Source organism: Athene cunicularia (genome assembly GCF_003259725.1).
Source record: "Athene cunicularia isolate RWA chromosome 2 unlocalized genomic scaffold, athCun1 chr2_part1, whole genome shotgun sequence".
NCBI classification, from domain to species: domain Eukaryota; kingdom Metazoa; phylum Chordata; class Aves; order Strigiformes; family Strigidae; genus Athene; species Athene cunicularia.
This window is the reverse complement of record NW_020799095.1, coordinates 44,943,035-44,961,654: the sequence shown is the minus strand read 5'-3', so window position 1 is coordinate 44,961,654 and position 18,620 is coordinate 44,943,035. Positions and strand designations below refer to the sequence as shown.

General features: G+C 40.8%; 1 protein-coding gene across 2 annotated transcripts in view; it reads left to right on the top strand.

The window, feature by feature from the left end:
* The window catches only part of DPP6 (dipeptidyl peptidase like 6), a 327,308-nt gene that overhangs the window by 61,824 nt on the left and 246,864 nt on the right, over positions 1-18,620 (top strand). Inside the window, exon 1 of one of the 2 annotated variants that reach the window (XM_026841733.1) lies at positions 1,201-1,912. The exons of the other annotated variant lie outside the window; for it this stretch is intronic. Within the exon in view, the coding sequence (XP_026697534.1) occupies positions 1,856-1,912 (57 nt within the window). The 5' untranslated portion in view covers positions 1,201-1,855. Of the gene's footprint in view, positions 1-1,200; positions 1,913-18,620 lie in introns of those variants that run through there. 2 annotated transcript variants of the gene reach the window in all.

The following is an 18,620-nucleotide window of genomic DNA, read 5'->3' as shown; positions in this document are numbered from 1 at the left end:
AGATTATTGTTTCTTATTAGAGAGGTGCTACTCACTTTTTTTTTCCTGAATGAGCTGTTGCCTGGATCCTGACACCTGGGACCAGGCAAGGTTGTCCAGTTTCCTACTAGCACAATTCCATGTTGCAAATCTTTTATGTTGTAGTTTCTATGAACTGATGTGATACATAGTGATAAAAATGCAGAAATTCTTAGGTCTGAGCAGTGGCTAGTAGATAACCTCTAGGAAAACTTGGCCTGCTGTTGATCTGTCCCTGAACCAAGGATCAACTTTATCCCAGGTGTAAGGAGACATTGGCTCTAGCAGAGTTATGTTCCTGGTGAATATGACCTTGTATGATAAATCTGTGCTGTCAAATTGAGGATCAAATGGGGCATAATGACTTCCTTGTCAGATAAATACTGTGATGTTCCCTTTCCTTAGCTGGTTATCTGCAGACTCAGCCAAGACCCCAGGATCACGTGAGTGAGCAAACATTTACCTTTACAGAGTGCACAGAGGCGAGCTATGGGCTCAATCCAACCCAGTATGTTGGGTGTGCTGGGAAAGAGGTGAGGAGGGGAAAAGCAGCAACATGGCAGTTTCATGTTGCCTGATGTTGAGGTGAGCTAGAGCTTGCATCAGTCCCGAGCAAATACTGAACAACCTTCATACTGCTGCAAGTTTTGTCCAACTACGTAAGTTCCCCTGAGGGTTACTGGAGAGTGGTACTCGCTTTATGCCTCCTGCTCAGGCACAGCCCGTGTCACCCCATGCTGACAGCAAGGTGGGCGAGCAGGCTAGGAAGGCTTGTTGGAGTGCTCTGCCGTGTTGGAGAGATCTCTGTGATGGCAGGGAGTCTGCAGGGAGCTCGCTCGCAGCGTGGAGTGGAGCAGCAGCGCGCTGTGTCACCCTGCAACGTGACCTACATGGCAGCTCCAAGTGCACAGGAGGCAGCCACGGTGGCAGAAATGCAACGTGGCCCCTGTCGCATCAGGGACACGGAGGGGGCTGGGGGAGGCTGGGAGCATGTTTCATCCTGGTGAACGTGCCACTGAGGCAAGCAGCTGCCTGGGGAGCAGTGGTGCTGTCTGCGTCCCACCGGTGGGAACCTGCTTCCCTGGGAGCGAGCGCACACGGCATCCTCCAGCAGTGCCCTGGCAGCGGGGCAGCGGCTGCCCTGGGCACAGGTTTCCTTCGTAGCCAGGGGCTGCCGGGGCACTGAAACCTCCCCGAGTTGGGAGAAGACGAGAGCGCGTCTGCCAGAAAGTCCGCATCGGCGGGCCTCCCGGCGCCGGCATCGTGGGGAATGAGGGAATTCATTCCTGAGCGCCGGGTGCCTGCGGCCCCTCTCGCCTGGCTGCGGGAGGGGAGCTGACTGCCGCTCTCCGGCTCTGCACATCGCCAGCGAGCGGCACATTGTGCTGCGAGGCGGCGGGTGCATGCGCAAGGCGCGGGCTGCCGCCGTGGAGGTGGGGAGCGAGGACCACATCGCTGCCTCCCGGCTCCGAGCTGCCAGTTGCTGGTTGCCAAGCAGTTATCATTGTTTCTGTGACGATTGCAGAGGCTGTTGCTAATTGAAGAAGCCCCCACAGCATCCTTCTCTCTGCTCCTGCTTCTGCTTTTATTTTAGAGGCTCAAGGGGGAAGACAGCTAGACTAGTGCTTTTTTGCATTGCATTTTTATTTATTTCTTTTTGTGGGGGTGGGAAATTTCTCAGCTGGTGATTAAGTGATGGACTAGTTACTCATCCCTTTAGTCTTTGTGTGTGTGTGTGCGCGTGTATGTCTGAACACACACAGACAAGCTTACACACACAGACACACACACACTGTAAAATCCTGTTTGCCACTGCAGTGGGCACAAATAGGTGAGCATGACTACAGCCAAGGAGCAAAATGCATCAGGGAAACAAGCCCAACAACAAGAACAGGTAATGCTTATTTTCCTCAATTTCAAACAAATACAGATTTGCATTGTATGGCTCTGTGTTTATTGTATGATATTTTAAAAAAATTTTTTTTTTTAATCTTCTTGATGTGCATTCCTAAAATTGTCAACTGAGTCACCAGTCAGTGGCAGGAGGAAAGTACTGTGTAGCTGGGTTCAAGGTCTGCTTTCTCGTTGTGTATGGAGGCTGGGGGGGGCGAAGCTGAAATTGTGCTATTTTTAATAGCCTGTACCTCTTGCTGAAGGCTGTAGAGGTTTGTCCTGTAACTTGTCCCTTACATGCGTGGTGGGGGGCAGGATGTTGGGACGGAGGCCCCTTCTCACTAGAGGAAGGGGATAAGGCTCTTTAAGAGCCCCTCTGCAGATGGATATAAAATTGCAAAAGTAGGTTTCAGCTCCATACTTTGTCATGCACTTTCAGGGATTTTTTTTTTTGTCTGACATTTTCTTGGAGGGACACTTCAGAGTACAGCGTGTGCTTCAGCTGTGCGTGTGCAAGCAGTGGTGGTGGGGGGTGCAAAAAGCAGCTGTAAGTAGGTGTAACTCCCATTGACTTTGGGGAAAATTGCAGGGCTCTCACCATGTCTGAACTTGATTAATTTATTTCTCTTGGTAGCTGCTTTATGTGCTTCTATAGAGGCAGAAAGTTAAAGACTTAATTTTCTTTGTTACGCCTGTTTTTTTAGAGGGTATTCCTATCTGACTGCACTTACCAGGACAGAATGAAGTAAAAACTTTCCCTGTCAAAAAAGCAGCGAGTGACAGAAAAAGAGGACATCTCCTCAGCTGTACAGGATAGGCATAGTTAAAAAGTGGTGGCATAAGGGAAAGTCTGGTTGCGATCTCTCAGCTCCAGCTGAGAATGGCAAAGGTTTGTGGGCTCCTGGCATACTGGCAGATCAGCAGCTTCATCCTCTTTGGCCCCATGTTCTCGCCGCGCTCAGCCCCATGCCTGGGGGGATGGTCGAGAAGCCTGTACGCTCCAGTTCTTCAATTTTTGTATTCTCCTTAAGACACTGGGAGTTCGCTGCTTTAATCTTTGGTTAGGACAGGATGGGAGGATAATTTAAACAGATCTCCCAGAGCACAAATTAATTCTTAAAATAGTTCTTCCTGGCATGATAGACTGAGAGCCTTGCACGTTGTGTGTGGTGTTTTTGTTTTTGTTTTTTTTCCTTGGTGCTTTGATTTAGGAAATTGGGGAAAGAAAAAGCATGGGAAGACACTAGGCACCACAAGTAGCATCATATAATCTGCATTTTCAGGGTGACATTTTACTAATGGCCAAAACAGCCTCAGTGGTTCAGTGAAAACAAGAAGAAAACAACTTTGATACTGAGGGTAAAGAAACTGTGCTTTCATCTAACCTCACATCTGTCAGACTTATCTTTGTTCATTGCTTTTGGAATATATGTTTTTGTCACTGTTTGCTGCAGATTAAAATTAGTCTAGCTGTGTTTCTGGGAGGCAGGGGTGTGTAAGTGCCTTTTCTGAACAAAGCGAGCTGTGGGGCTGTCCCCTCCTCCTTCTTAAAGCTGCATAAAAGTGTCAGATTTTTTAAGTCAGGAAGTGTAAGTCTGTTGCCTTTTATAAAGGAGCAGTGTTGTTGGTTCAAGTACCATTACCTGCCTAATGTCATTTTGCTGCTGGCATCCCATGTCTTGCTACTTTGCTCTTCCCATATGAAGTATAATATGCCCAGAATAGGTCTTTAGTATTATACATAGTCTTGACTGAATATATTCTTTAACTGATTGAGTTGCAATTATACCCATATGGTACACTTAAATGTTCTGAAAGTACACTCTCTCTGAGCTCTGCCCTAGTGTGAGCATGAAATAGAAATATCAAGCATATATAAATATCAATGATATCGATGAATATTAATGTTTGAGTCTGTAAGCAACTTTGCTCACTCCCACGATTTTTTTTGTTTGTTTGTTTTCACAATACATTATTAGTAAAATGGCTTGACAGTAGGGGGTCAAATCCAATCTGTGTCCATTGATTTGAGTGCACTTTTATCTTCCAACACCAGAAACAGATCTAAACCCTTATTTTATTTTAAAAAGTTCATTACCGCAAAAAGGCTTTATCCAAATTCTATTTCCAGCTGAAATTCTATTTCCAGGCTTATGCATATCAAGAATTGCTGAGATTTTTTTCTTGCTCAAAACTGATCAAGAAACTGAAAATTGTAGCTGGGAGAAAATTGAAGGCAAAGTGCTAGTCTGTCTGTAGAGGACTGAGTCTTTTTTGGAAGCAGCTGCTGCTGTCGTAAGAGATTGTGACTGTCCCTTTTCTGTATTCCTTACTGTGACATTCCTTGCATCCAGAGGCAGGCAAGTGACACAAGTGACTTGTGTCACTTAAGTCTATGCTGTGTCCTACCATGCTAACTCAAACAGAAGTTGGGCATGAAATGACACTGCAGGAACAGAATGGAGAAAGTTTGAAAACATCTGCAGAAGCTTTGCAGGCATAAATTTAAAAATCTAATTCAGACCCATGTGTCTATATGCAAATGAAGACATGTTCTGTCTTGATATTTACAAAAATTATAATAATTAGAAAATGATTGGGATGTGGCGATAAGCAACGCACTGCCTTACCTGCTTGAAGCCAGGCAACAATCATCCTTTTCTTTCCTTTGTTAATTAAAAATGTTTCTATATGGTTTCTTTCTGATAAGCAATGTTGCTCACCTCCATGACAGTTGAACTGTTCAGAATTTTAATCATTTATCTCCTTGCTTATCTGTTTCATGAGTCTGAACTTTAAGTCTTTTGGGCATCATGTACAGAAAACATTGTGTAAGTAATATGTAATACTGTCTCTTACTGTCAAGTTGTGATTGCTTGATCAAGATGTAAGTGGAATGTAGTTGCCTCTGTATGCGTAGGTGCTTTTGACACAGCTTTGGTTTCTTGTTCAAATGGTTGGAGATGGAAACCGTGCAGTTTACAATGATTGCAGTTGGGTTTCTGTTAGACCCAATGCTCAGAAGTCTGTAGAAAAGCCTGCAGACACTAATAGACTTGGGATCTGGCTCAAGAGGACTAGTGTTCTCTGTCTTGGGAGTTGTTAGCTGGATGTTTGAATATAGTATTAAAACCACTTTTCCATTAAAAAAGGAGAAGCAAATAGCAACAGCAGGTCAAGTACTGGGTCAGTGTGCTTTAGTAATTTACACTGGTTGAAGACCTTTGTGTTTTAACGTACGCCTGTAAATTTGTTATCTTAGTTTAGCCCAAGTCTTGGTATATCTTGGGAATGCAAATAGCTTCAGAGTCGTACATAAAAATAAGGAGACTGCTTTTTAATGAAAATGTGGTAATAGGCATAATGCTAAAATGTGAATTTTAAGCATTTTAAAAAATGAGTCAGTATATCAGGGATAACAGGATCACAGATTCTCAAAGAACACCTTTTATAAATCATATTTAAAGTGTTGATTGGTTAATTGGGTACTTGAATACTCAGAATAAATGACTGTTCCCATTTCTTTTGCTGTATATAGAAGAACTGTCATGGACTTACAGGGAATCAGATCCTACTCTGAAATGTGCACATGTCCTAGACAAGGTTGTTAATGGTTGTTTGCATGCAGCTCCATGTAAAATACCAAAACTTAAGTAATGAAGCAAAATAGCTTGAGGGCTGCCTTTTATTGAAGTGGGCTCTGTGGAGGAGTGGAGTCAGATCAATAGAACAGTTCTGCCTATTAGCTGTCATTAAGGTAATCAATTTTGAATTTTACAGAACAGATGGAATTCCAGATAATAGGTGTCTTCAAGAGGAGAGAGAACATATCTAACTTGGAAAACTTAGGCCAGACACAGAAATAAAATGATGGAAAGATTAATATTTCATGTTCCTAATGTTCCCCTGCCACTCTACTGCACAGAAATAGCTTGTAGTATCTTGGAAGAGGGAGTACAGTTGGAGTATCTAATATACTATGCTGAAATGTACCTCTCTTTGAGTAAATTTATCCAAATAAGAAAAAAAGGGTGCACTTTAGTGCATTATGCAGGCTTTTCCCCTACATAGTTATAATTCAGGTAATTCTGGGATTCCTGTAGCAAGGGATGTCAATTCCTCCTTGCCCTGCTGCCTTCCTTCAAGGTCATAAATATTCTCCACCCTTGTGAGCTGAGTCCTATGCTGTTACTTCTTTCCCAGAGTAGATGAAATAAAAAAATACGGGTGTACTGACATTGGGAAGTAGTATGGACCCAGCCCATGATGGGGAGAGAGGTGGTATTGAGGTCCCAAATACATATTTTGGATAGGGGGTTATTTCAGGCTAGTTCTAGACTGGTGTGAATGTCCATTAGTGGTTGAACAGCACCTTCTCATTTGACTTCATCCAAAAGGAAGCCAGTTTGTGCACTCTGAGGCCACTATAAAATGTGAGTTAGAGCATGATAGATGGGTACCACTGAGTTCTGAATTGAACAAAAGTACTAGATGCACCCCACATGTCTTTAGCAGGGATGGGGAGGTGCAGTTAAATAAATGTAACTTCATGTTCCTGTATCTGAAGATATTCTTAAATATTGATGTGATTTTTTTTTTCCTGTGAGGTGCGACTTAAAAGCATTCCAGATCTGCTCTGCTGACCTGCATGTTGTCCAGAAAATCATCATCCCTAGGTGCCAAATGTCTCAGTTCAACATGCTTTATCTGAAAGATTACAACAATCCTGCTTCTCTGTGTCACTAAAGCTTCGTTACATCATGTGAGCAATACAGTTGGCTCCAAAGAGCGAAGGATCCTTTCATGTTGTAAACAGGCTGTAGTGTACAGCAGGTCCAGGCACATATTATAAATTGTGCATATCATCTCTGGAAAAAGGAAAGGGAATTTTATTTGTCAGTACCGTCCCTGGTATATGCTAGACCACATAGAGTCACTACTGAATCCTCTTATGTCTTCTTAGCAAGGTTCAAGTTTATGCATTGTAACTTTTTTGTTTGGAAGCAGATTGGCTGTGAATGCATTACAAGAAAGCCCTGATTTACAGTGCCATTAGCTGGCACAGTCAGACTCCCCACCGCAGCATCCCAGTGGCATAAAATCCACGCAGAGGAACTGAAGAGCACCGTGACATACTTCTGCGGTACCCAGATTCAACAGTGGGCTGAAAGGAGCTTGGCCTGGAGCTGTTGAACAGGTGGGAGTGAGTCTCCCAGGAGATGAGCTAATTTAGCGTATTATCTCAGTGACTTGTGATAGCAGAGCTCCTACGTTCTTGGCTGGAGTTGAAAACTATCATATCCCAAAGGTGAGTCCCTGCTCGTGAGAATCATTCTCGCTGACTTGCTTCAGTACTCTGGCTCTGATTATTACAGCTGTGATGTCCACTTCTGGAAGGTGTCTGCCAGAGAGAAGGGAAATGAGAGAAACCTGACTCTACCTTGATTAGAAAACAAAGGGTTGTTGTTTGTTTGTTTGTTTTTTTTCCAGTTTTAATGGGACTGTTGAGTGTTAGTTGGTTTAGTGCATAATTTTTTTTAAATAAAATTGTTGATAAGAGACAATACTTTTTTTTCTTGATAACTCCGTAAATTGCACATCTTATTGTAGACTCAACACAGGCTTTCTGCAAGAAGTCATAGAGAACATTTGTGTTTCATTCTGTTAATGGTATCTGATCTATTTCTCAAGAGATTAAATTTCTGTAATAGTGCTCCTGAGAACGCTGTATTCAAGAACATGAAATTGCATCAAACTGGCAGTCTATTGAAGCTGTTAATTTGCCGTGAGGAATGCAGGCAGCTAAGCAATGGGGAGGGAGGGACAGAGATGGAAAGGAGCATGTTTGGCATAAAACCGGAGTCTCGAAAGGGGAAGGCTGTAGTAAAGCATTTTTGGTGTTCAGTACCAAAATGGAAGTGCTTCTGGAAAGCCTCAAATATGTCAAGACTGCATTATGATTGGTGATCTTCTAAGCACACAGCTTCTAAGGGTCGTATACTCTCATAAGATGCCGCTTGAGATTGTGTATGCTTTGTGAATTGTGTGGCTATATATATGATTGTGAATTGCGTGTGGCTATATTTTGACAGGTTAAGTGGGATGTACTCTGCCACTTGTCCTTGGGACAGTGCTGATGGACTGCTACTCCCTCCATTCTTAGCAGAGATACCTTCTACTGCAGTCTTTCTCATTAAGCCTTTCTTTTGCTGTTGGATCAAAACAGAATAATTTCTATCTGAAGTTCACCAGTTATCTAGGGGTCATGAGAGTGTGTTTGAACTCCACAAGAAAAAAACACAGGGTTTTGTTGTTTTGTTTTTTTTTTTATTAGCTCTTAGAGCATCTGATGCTTCATTCCAGTTGTGGTCCATTAGCAGTGCTATGCATTGCTAGAGTCATTTAGTGAACAGTGGTTTTACCTGCTTTCAGTTCTTATGCCTTTAATGCTGCTTCTTTGTGATCTTTATCATGCATTAAATTGAGGTGGATCATGGTCACTTTGGATGATGTGAGAGAAGGTAGCACTTTTAAAATGATGTAGAGTACAGTAACATCTATTATTTATGTAGTTTATTCTGTATGTTTTGCATTCAAGTCTTTTGTTCTTTTGCCCTTTCTTTTTACCTTCCTTTCATTCTTGTTTCTGTCCTTCTATCTCTGATTCTGAAGTGGGATTTAAATAAAATAGATTCAGAGAAAGGAGAGAGATGGCAGCAGCAGAACAGGAAAGGTGAGCACTCTCCTTCACCAAAGGTCTGCTGCAGATGTGAAGAACTAACTGCAGAAGTGAGAGTGCATTGATCAAGGTTGCAAAACCTTTGTTAAAGAGAAATTCTGAGAGGAACCTATATTTTAAATCAGTAAAGGTGATCAAGAATGGAAAGGTGAGTTAGTATTAATTTCTGATTTAAGAGTAAAGTTTGAGTGGAAATATTGGGTAGCTTTGAGTGATGGTTTAGTGGCTGGAGCATGAAACTTAGTGCTTCTTGTGCTGCAAACTTCCATCATGGCTTTGAGCAAGAGTGTTAGACTTTGGTCCTCGGTGGCAGCCAGCAGCTGTTCTTCTGCTGAGATAGTCCATTTATCACCTTAAGATGGAAGGGGGGAAAAAAGACCTGGGAGTCTCCTCAGGATAAGTACATGAAATACGAAGTTCTGACATACTGTAGTAACTCAGGCTTCACAAGTACCTGAGATATCAGAGAGGTGTACTCCTTGACATTTAGAGAAGGTAGGGGAAGTGTCATAGAAGAAAACCGGAAAGTTAAAATTCATTCTGAAGACTTAGATATGAATAAGAATTTCAGCAGGAAAAGATCAAGATAAAGGTAAATCCTGGCAGGACTTCAGATAGTTATAAGCAAACTTGCAAATGAGGGAGAGATAATGCATAGAATTTTGGGATTGTATCTGATTCTAAGATTTTGGGAACTTGAAGCAATTTTATAGTTTGAGTTAGGATAGAGATGCATCTTTCAGCTCTCTGTTGCATAATGCAAATAGACCTTTTCCCAGATGGAGTAATATTTTTTTTTTTTTTTCAATATATATACTGCAGTGTAATTAGAAACCATAGAGATTAAATGGAAAAGTAAATGGAGGGTTGCCAAGCCAGGGATATGTGTGATCAAGGGCAAAAACAAAACCTTTCAGAAGTGGAAACCAGATGCTGAAGTTAGGTTCCCAGGAGGTTGATGGAGAACATCCTCCCGAAAGTCAGAATGAAGCTAGAGCCAAGGCTGAAGCCCAGAGCCTCACACTTATAGAGAGAAAGCCCAGACAAAAGTTGTGGAAGTTGTGGAGAGAGCTCTGAAGTGAAGAGAACATGTCTGCTTCCTACAAGCATTGGTGAAAATCCTCCACGGATCAACAAAAATGAGAGAGAGGATGAATGGGCTAGAGAGTAACCATTAGCTCTCTGGAGGAGTTACGGGAATTACAGAAGTATGATTGGATTTGGTGGTGAAAGATGCTTGTGGAGGAAGAAGCTGCAGGTAGGCAGCTGGTTCACAAGACAGCAGGGAGCACATGGCAGCACCCTTCCCCATCCCAGAGGGAGCTGTAAGCAGAAGTGATGGATGAGGCAGGGTAAGGAGGAAAATCAGCTGTGGCCATGTTCTACAGGGTTATGGTTAGGATAACGGTCCCCTGTACAACAGCCAAGTTGCACCGAGCAGCAGTGATGCTTGTCATTCCCAGGGGTGCATTCAATGGAAGATCTCAGTAGGCTTTGCAACCTTCCTGAGGGCTCACAGTGAGGGACCGTGGCTGCTGTCCATGCAGTGTGTGGGTGATGTGGTGGCACCAACACAGGAGTGAGATGCAGGGTAAGGACTAGCTGTAAACCCTGTGTGACAGAGGGAGTTCAGAGCACTGCCTCTTCTCTTGCCTTTGCTGAGCATTCCTGCTGTGGCTTTGGGCAGTGCTTTGTCTCAGTATCTTTATCCTGTAACTCACTGGCAACTGTTTACCTGCCTGCCTTGAGGGAAGCAGTGAAGATGGCTATATTTTTGCCAGCTTTCAGATAACCCATGTCTCCTCAGAAACACCCTGTCTTCAGAATAGGTACTTAATAACGTATTAACTAAAGGCAAGGAGTTCTATTCTGTCACATGGGCTGGGTGCATTAGGGAAAAAGCAGCAGCTGTATTTGCCAGGGGAGAAGATTCTCAGAACAAGAGAAGGAAAAGGATTAAGGTCCTCTTCTTGCCCAGGGAAAGGGCTCTGCTTTCCTCATTGTCCCTTGTATTACCCATCCCTGGGTGCCCTTCCCTTATTGCTGCTGGAGTAAAGCTTTTTTTGAAAGACACCCTGCGTGCTGTATGTATGATGTATGGTAACTGGCAAGCAAGGTATGGCTATTACTATTATGAGATACTATTTTGTGATGGAAACTGCAGGTGAAAAGTACAGGTAGACTGTAATTTCTTAGAGTGGGATTTGTTCCAGTTTGCTCGAGATCTGGTCACAGGGATGTAACTGGGACTCTGTTTTGGGATCTTGTTTTGTTAAATAGTCCTGTAGTGTCATTGTCATAGCTGTGCCTCCAGGCTCAGTGGCCTTGGCAGTACAGGCTGTGGAAAGGATGAGGAAATCTCCCTGCATCCTTGCGAGTGAGGAGTGCTGTTGGACAGTGTATTTCCTTGTCTCCATGACCACTTTAAAAAAGCTGAATTGCAGATGATCATGTGCAGACGGTAGTCTAGTTTCATTAGAACTGCCATGTGCTGGGGTGGAGAGAGTTAGTTGATGGGATCCTGATGAGTCACCAAGGGAGCAGGAACATCTCGACATCATCTCTCTACCTCTACCTCAGACTTGGTGTGTCCCTCACAGCTCTTTGGTGGGCATTTGCACTGCCACTGCCCCTGTGGTAGATGTCGTTGCATCTGCTTTTACAGGTATGAATACACGTCTAAGATGAGTGGAGAATCAAGCCCTAAGTATGTGTCATAGTGAGGGAGAATAAGACAAGCTGAAAGACTTAGTAAAGAGGAGTTAAGCTGAGTTTATACATGAAATGATTGTGCAAAAACCTATTAGAAAGGGGAAGAGGAAAAGTTTGAGTGAAATGGTAAAAATAAGAAAATTTGAAGGCTGAACTGTTGGTTGGTAGGGGTTTTTTTAATCCTTCATCTTACAACCTTACCTTTGTCAGTGAAAACACATAGCCATTGCTTTTCTTGTTTGTAAAAACTGAGATAAAAATAAAAGTAAATTTTATATAAAGATTCACAATGCCTAGAATAAAGTAGTTTATATTCCTGCTTAACTGCTGCTGAGCTTGAAATTGGAGAGATAATAAGCCTTCATCTGAAGCAATTAGTCTGCAGTTTTTGACTCCATTACCTTCGCTTATGTCTGTAGCCGAATAGTTACATGCAGATATTTAAGACTTAGTTGTAGTATATTATTGTGAAAAGTGAAATCACAACTTAGACATTAATTTATTGTTAATTTAGCTTGTCAGAGATACCATAATAAACATGTAATTGACTGGGGATGAATGTATACAGTAGCATATTATGTGGAATGCATTTCGGGTCTTTAATTTAGCTTAATCACACACTGTGACCAACCTCTCAACTCTTTTTGTGTAGGGTTTAAAGGGGTCTGATACTTAATCTTAATGTGGTTGTAGGAATTAATGAATGGTACATTAAGTTGTAACCATCCTTAAGTATGCTGACAACCTTACACTTTTATATCTCTCTTTTCATGACCAGGAGCAAACAGGTTATTTTCAAATGCATATGCAGCATTTTCTGACTACTGGCAGAGAGAAACTCAAGGATGGACAGGGAAAATATATTGCAACTAGCCCATGTTAAAATGAGAGTGTTTTCATGTACAAAACAGTCTGTGGCAAAACAGATGATACAGCTTGAAGGATGTAGTAAGCAAAAACTTCAGGCTTTTCATTATTCTGAGATAATGTGGTACTAGATAAAAAGGGAGAATTGCTCAAGCTGGGAAAGGATAATGAAACTTCTTTTTTTTTTTATTACCTAAATTTCAGATTCTGTAGTTGCCATTACACTAAGTTTAATAAGCATTGACTAGTACCAGTAGCTGGAAATTTGTATCTAAACTTTGTTTCTTTTACTTAAGAAACCCTGGCACTTCATAGTTTAATAGAATCTAGTAATACTAGGAGCCTCCTTTTTAATAATTTTCATGTCCAATATCTTTGTTGTAAAAGTTAATTTATAAATGTTGCTGAGAATGCTGATCCATTGAATATGTGTATGTGTATGAGTATGTGAGCTTAGTCATTAGAGGCTTCAGTTGCATTAAATTGAATTCTTTTCCATGGTCTTTTCCTTATAATGTGTGGTTTTACATGGATTATATTGATGCTTGACTTCATTGTTGAAAATCATGCTATAATTAGAAGTTTTATTCCAACAACGCGAGCTAAACCAGCCAGATAAAACAAAGAGCAGTTGTGAATGTATGGGACAGCAAAATCCAAGGAGAAACTGATTGAAATAGCCCTGTAAAGTACTTAGTGCTTAGCACATAAGGTTTGTCCGTTAGTAAAATATATATTGATTAGGAAATATTTTGACTTTCCTTGCTGAAGGCTTTTCAGTTCTCTCTTGTACAAATCACAGAATCACAGAATTGTCTAGGTTGGAAAGGACCTTGAAGATCATCCAGTCCAACCATTAACCTAACACTGACAGTTCCCAACTACACCATATCCCTCAGCGCTATGTCAGCTCAACTCTTATCTCCAGGGATGGGGACACCACCACCTCCCTGGGCAGCCCATTCCAACACCTAACAACCCCTTCTGGAAAGAAATGCTTCCTAATATCTCGTCTAAACCTTCCCTAGCACAATTTGAGGCCATTGCCTCTTGTCCTAAATGAGTACCTATCTCTTAAGAGGTAGGACTAGCTGACTTCAGCTACTATTCATCTACTTGAGAAATGTTACATTCCTACCCATAACATCTTTAAGATTGGTAGTAAGTAAATAGACGATATCTTCATTTGGTTTTGTTCCTTGTTTACAACCTGGGCTTTGCAGTGCTCTTCTGGGAGATGAGGAGACTGTCTTGTTATCTACTAGGCATCTTTTGCTCAAATGTGTTGAGAAATTCAGTGTTAATACTGGACTGTATGTTGACAGACTATCCATGAATAAAACAGAGAACTTTAAGGAATTCTGGAAAGTGCATGTATCTGAAATATGATGAAGAGATTTTGGGAGCGAGTAATGAAATTGAGAATAAATCTATTGACTTCATCAAGCCTAAAACTGTCCCTTATACTATCTTGCACTAGTCTGAAAACTTATGTAGAAAATTGAGGCTTTAAATCTACAAGAGCAACAAACTTGTAACTAACAGTTGTATTGCAGCTGGCCCATTCTGTTTTCATGTGGCTTTTATGACATAAAAAGCTGATACTGTAAGTGGCTCTTCTTTGTACTGTTTTGTCATGATGGGGAGAAATGCTTCTTTCAAAAGTCAAATTTCTCTTAGGTCCTCAGATGTGTGAATTCTGTTGGAGCTCTGTCTGAGAATGCTCTTTAGGATTAGGACGACAATACAAATGAGGCCATGTTACATGCTGGAATAAGGTTGCAGGCCTGGTTTCCTCATCATTTGTTTCAGAAGATTTATTTTAGCACCCGTTGGCTCCCATCCTCTTGCTTGTGAGGAAATACTGTTCACGCTGGTCTTCTCCTGACCTGGAGGTGAGAGGTTACTAGAATGCACTTGGGGACCAAGTAGGTCCACTGCCAAACCTCCATACTAGATACTGTTCTTCCTATAAATTCCTGTAGGTTCCTATAAATTCCTGTAAGTTCCTATAAATTTTAGAACTTCTCTAGTCAGTTATAATGCTTTTAGTATCTAGGTGGGTCAGTAAATAAATTTTCATCCTGTATGCCAAGCCAGAAGGGAGCAAATTTTTTTTGCTCTTCAGCATCTTGGTGTGAATTCCAGAAAGACTACAGTGATCAGTAGCACACAGGCACTGTCACAGGCAAAGCCCAGATTTTAAGTCTTCGGTGTTCACTCTGCTGTAAATTATAGCTGTATAAAATCATGATGCATAGGGTTTTTCTGTAAAATGCAGTTCATTCATGCAGGCATATTCCCACTAAAATATCTAACTCAAAATATTTTGGGGAGACCTTTCAAAATCTCTTTGTTTGGACCACGAACCTAGTTTTGCTTAAGAATTTATATACATCTACATTAAAATGGAAAACCAAAAAAGATTGAAATTGAGATTATATGAGATTGCGAATTACCAAACCAAAAATTATTATTGTTCTAAAAAATTTTTCTGCTGCCAAAATATGTGATAAACTTCTGGTTTTATTCTTTGGGGTTTAAAATATCTGAAAACTGAATTTTTTGTCCCAATTTGTGATACAACTTCAGTTAATTACACTCCTCAATTCAAATCAGAAGGTTCCTCCCCATCTTGCTCTAGGAAAGGAAAGATGGCTTGGCTGGTTGCTACTTCTGTAATAAAACATTCTGAAAATATTTTTTTATGTACACAAAGATATGAAGTAATTGAGCTCAACAGGCCATGTAAAATACACATGAGAAATAACGTATGTACTTGAGGCTAAAAATATAAGCCTAAATGAATCCTAGTGGGATGCTCGGTGCTCATGCTACTTCTAGTCCTCTCACTGAAACTAGAGCTTATTTCTCTTTGCTTTTGTTTCCCAAATAGCTTGTCATTTTTCCTTGACCTCTATGAAGAAGTTTGAGCAAGAGTCAATTCTTTCTTCAGCTAAATTGCTGCAGCACAGTCTACTGTAATACACAGTGTGTAATCCTGCAAAGAAGAATAGATTTGGCAGAGGTTTGGGGAAGTGGTTAATGAGAGCTTGTAACAAATCTACATGAGTGTGCTCTTTCTCTGGGGAGTCACTGCGTAGGGAGACGCTGATACACATTTTTTGAACCATGTTCCAGATTATGTTTCCTTCTGTTTTATCGAGGCTCTTATATTTTTATCGTAAATGCCTATGGGTTGCAAGAAACACAGCCTCCAATATCCACTGAATCTATGTTTTGTCTTTCCTTGGCCCATTTCTTGAGTAAATGCTTTGTGTCAGTCAAAGAGAAGCTGGTTTTGTGAGGAAAAAGGAATTAACTTGTTGGAAGCTATTCACCAACTACTGTTTGTACTTTTACGTGTGTTTGACTGCTCGTTGGGTGTAATGCATAACTTTTATTTGTATCGCTGAAACTGCTTATAAAACAAGAGATGACAGTTGCTCTAAGAAGACTGAATTTAGGTGACACTTGGATGTTTATACTTCATTACTTTTAATTTTCTTGACAGTTTCCATAGAGTTTCTTTCCATCATATAAGCTTTCAATTACGAAATGAAGATTAGTTCATGGCTGCAAGCCAAAAACCTGTTAAACAGGATTTTTTTATATTATTCATCAACATGGATAATACAGCTAACACAAGAATAGGACTGGTTGTCTTGGAAGTGTGCAGAAGTGAAGACCTAAGTCTGTTTGAAAAAGGTGTGGCATTCACTTGTCCATTTGTTCCAATTGTGTTTGCAAATATTAACTACCACTACATTTTCATTTTGCTTTCATATCCTGTGAGGGAGGAGAGGATACACAAAAAACCATTTATTAAACCAGACTATTAGATTAAGCAAACAGACCAGTACAATTATTGAGGTCTGCTTTGTGAAATTCCAGTGAGCAAGAGAGGACCAGGAGCTTTCTTTAAACAAATTAAAAAAACCCAAACAAACAAACAAAAAACCACGAAAGAAAGAAAATCCATCTATGATTCGCCTGCAGAAATTATGGATTTAAGGGAAGAAAGCTTTTAGCAGAAGTAACTGCTGCTGTTGGTAGTCACTCTGATTCCCTCTTGGCTGTCTGGGAGATGGTTTGTAAAGGGGTCTGGAGACAGGAGGTTGTGGCTTCCCACTGCCTGGCTGCAGCATCCATCCTCCCGGTGCCTCGGCTGCAGCGCTCTGACACAGCAGCACAGGCAGATGGCTGAGGGTGACACTGAAAGCTCCCGTCCATTTTTAGCAGCAGATTTCAGTGCCTGCTAGCCATTTACTCTTTTTGGCAGTTGGGCAATGCTTCAAACTTTGGCCATGTATTCAGCTTTTAAAAAGCTGGGGCAGCTCCTGCTTTTTTTTTTTTTTTTTTTTTTTTTTTTTTTTTTTTTTTTTTTTTTTTTTTAGAGCATTTGGGAAAAATATCTTCCTGAGTTTTGTCTCAGTAATGCACTGAAAGATGTGGTCCTGTTTGCTGTGAAATGAGTCTGCATGCATGAAATGCAGCTATAAATACTGAACAAGGTGCAGAGTCTTATTTAGATATAGCTGGGATTTGTCAGGAGATGACCAGTTAACATGAAAAGCTAGCAAGAAAATCAAGTAGTTGTAGGAGAAGTTGAAAGTAACAGATGAGGTTACTTGCAGAATTTTGATTCTACATAATAAATTTTTTGCTGGCAAATTGAACTGCTACCTGCTTTTCAATGATATTAGAGAGCTGGAAATAATGCATATTTTGCCCAGGCAATCATCTATTGTCTTTTATTGACAGACAAGTAAAACCTCAATGGGGAAAAAGACTAATTAATCATTACTTTACATAACCTTTACCAGCATGATACAGTTTTGACATTTGAGTCCTAGCATGCAGTGTTCATTTAAATTAAGTCTGATTTTTTTGGCTGTAAGATCCAGGAATAAAACATGGAAATACTTGGGGATGTTTTAGGAGAGCCTAATAGAGTTAGGCGTTCAAGTACAACCCAAAATGGCAGTCTCAAATGTTTGAGCTTTCTGTATACCACATAGTTGGCAAATAATGCTCAGGGGAAAATTTGTTGAGTCGTGATAAATTGTTGAGCATCCAAAAGCTATTGTTGGTCTCACTGGGGACCACTGAAAGCTCAGTGCTCTTGAAAATCCAGCTAATTATGTAGGTGCTTATGCACGGGCTTTGAAGGCTCACTTTTCTTGTGTAGTAAAAAGGATGGGTTTTTTAAAAAGCTTTCTGCTGTTACTGGCCATTTATTTTTCCCTCTGTTTTCTTTTGAAAACACCTAAAAAGGTGCCACACTTGAAACAAACACATTTGAACTGCTGCATAGTCAAATTATGGCATTTAATTCCAGGAAACTGAAGGTGGTCTGTTGGTCAGTATTAAGAAGAAAAAGGTAGCAGTTTCTCAGCTTTTAGAGCATTAGATAATCCTGCTGAGTTTTGTCTTTTTCTTTGCATCCAAGGGACAATAATGGACCTGAATTGCCATTTTAGTGATGGAATATAGTTTGTTTTCTTTTTTAATTGGAATGTAACAGACTCTGAAAGACCTCAGGACAGGAGATGCTCTAAAATAACTATTTATACTATTAATGATAATGAAAAGTAATTATAGGGTTATGTTATTTAAATATAGCCTCCTTACAGAAAGGTGTGTGTTGCTAAAATGGTGCTTTCCACATATAATGATACCTAGTGTGTTCTTCATACTTTATGTTCTCAAACTGCTTTTAAAAATATTTGTTCTGACATCTCAGTGATGTCGGTAAACTCTGTTACCCACACTTGACAGAAAGGGAAGCTTAATAGGAGAATCAGAAGTGACTTGCCCAGGGCTAAACTGCTTCTCTGTTTCAGCCTCTGAGCCCCTGCAATGCGATGTTGTTCAGTGCTGTGGGGATTATCAGCAATGGCTGGCTTCAGGCACTTTGTTGCAAGGTGTAGACCTATCCTACGTTGCTTAAGCGTTTTGAAAATATTAACAATCATTCATTCATTCATTCATTCATTCATTCATTCATTCTTTCAATTGCTCAGGTTTCAGTTCTTTTAAATAAGATCAGACACCCTTGGGTCTTTGGATCTTTATGGGCACCTCTAGAGATTTGACAGCCATTAAAGAAACCAGACGCTTAGCAAGTAACTGTGGATATTAACACTCCATCAGGAGAACTTGTGCATAGTATGATTATATAAGTTCATGCATACACACACAGATAACACAGACATACAACCCCACCATGAAAATCATCAGAGGAATCCTTGTGGCTGCCAGCACCCTTTGAACTCTGAACCTGATAGCAAGAAATCACAGTGTTAAGGTCAAAATGCTTTTAGAAGGGTGTTGGGCAGTATCTCTTCCCTTTGAGAGGCAACATTTTCCAGCTCCCACTGGATTTTTA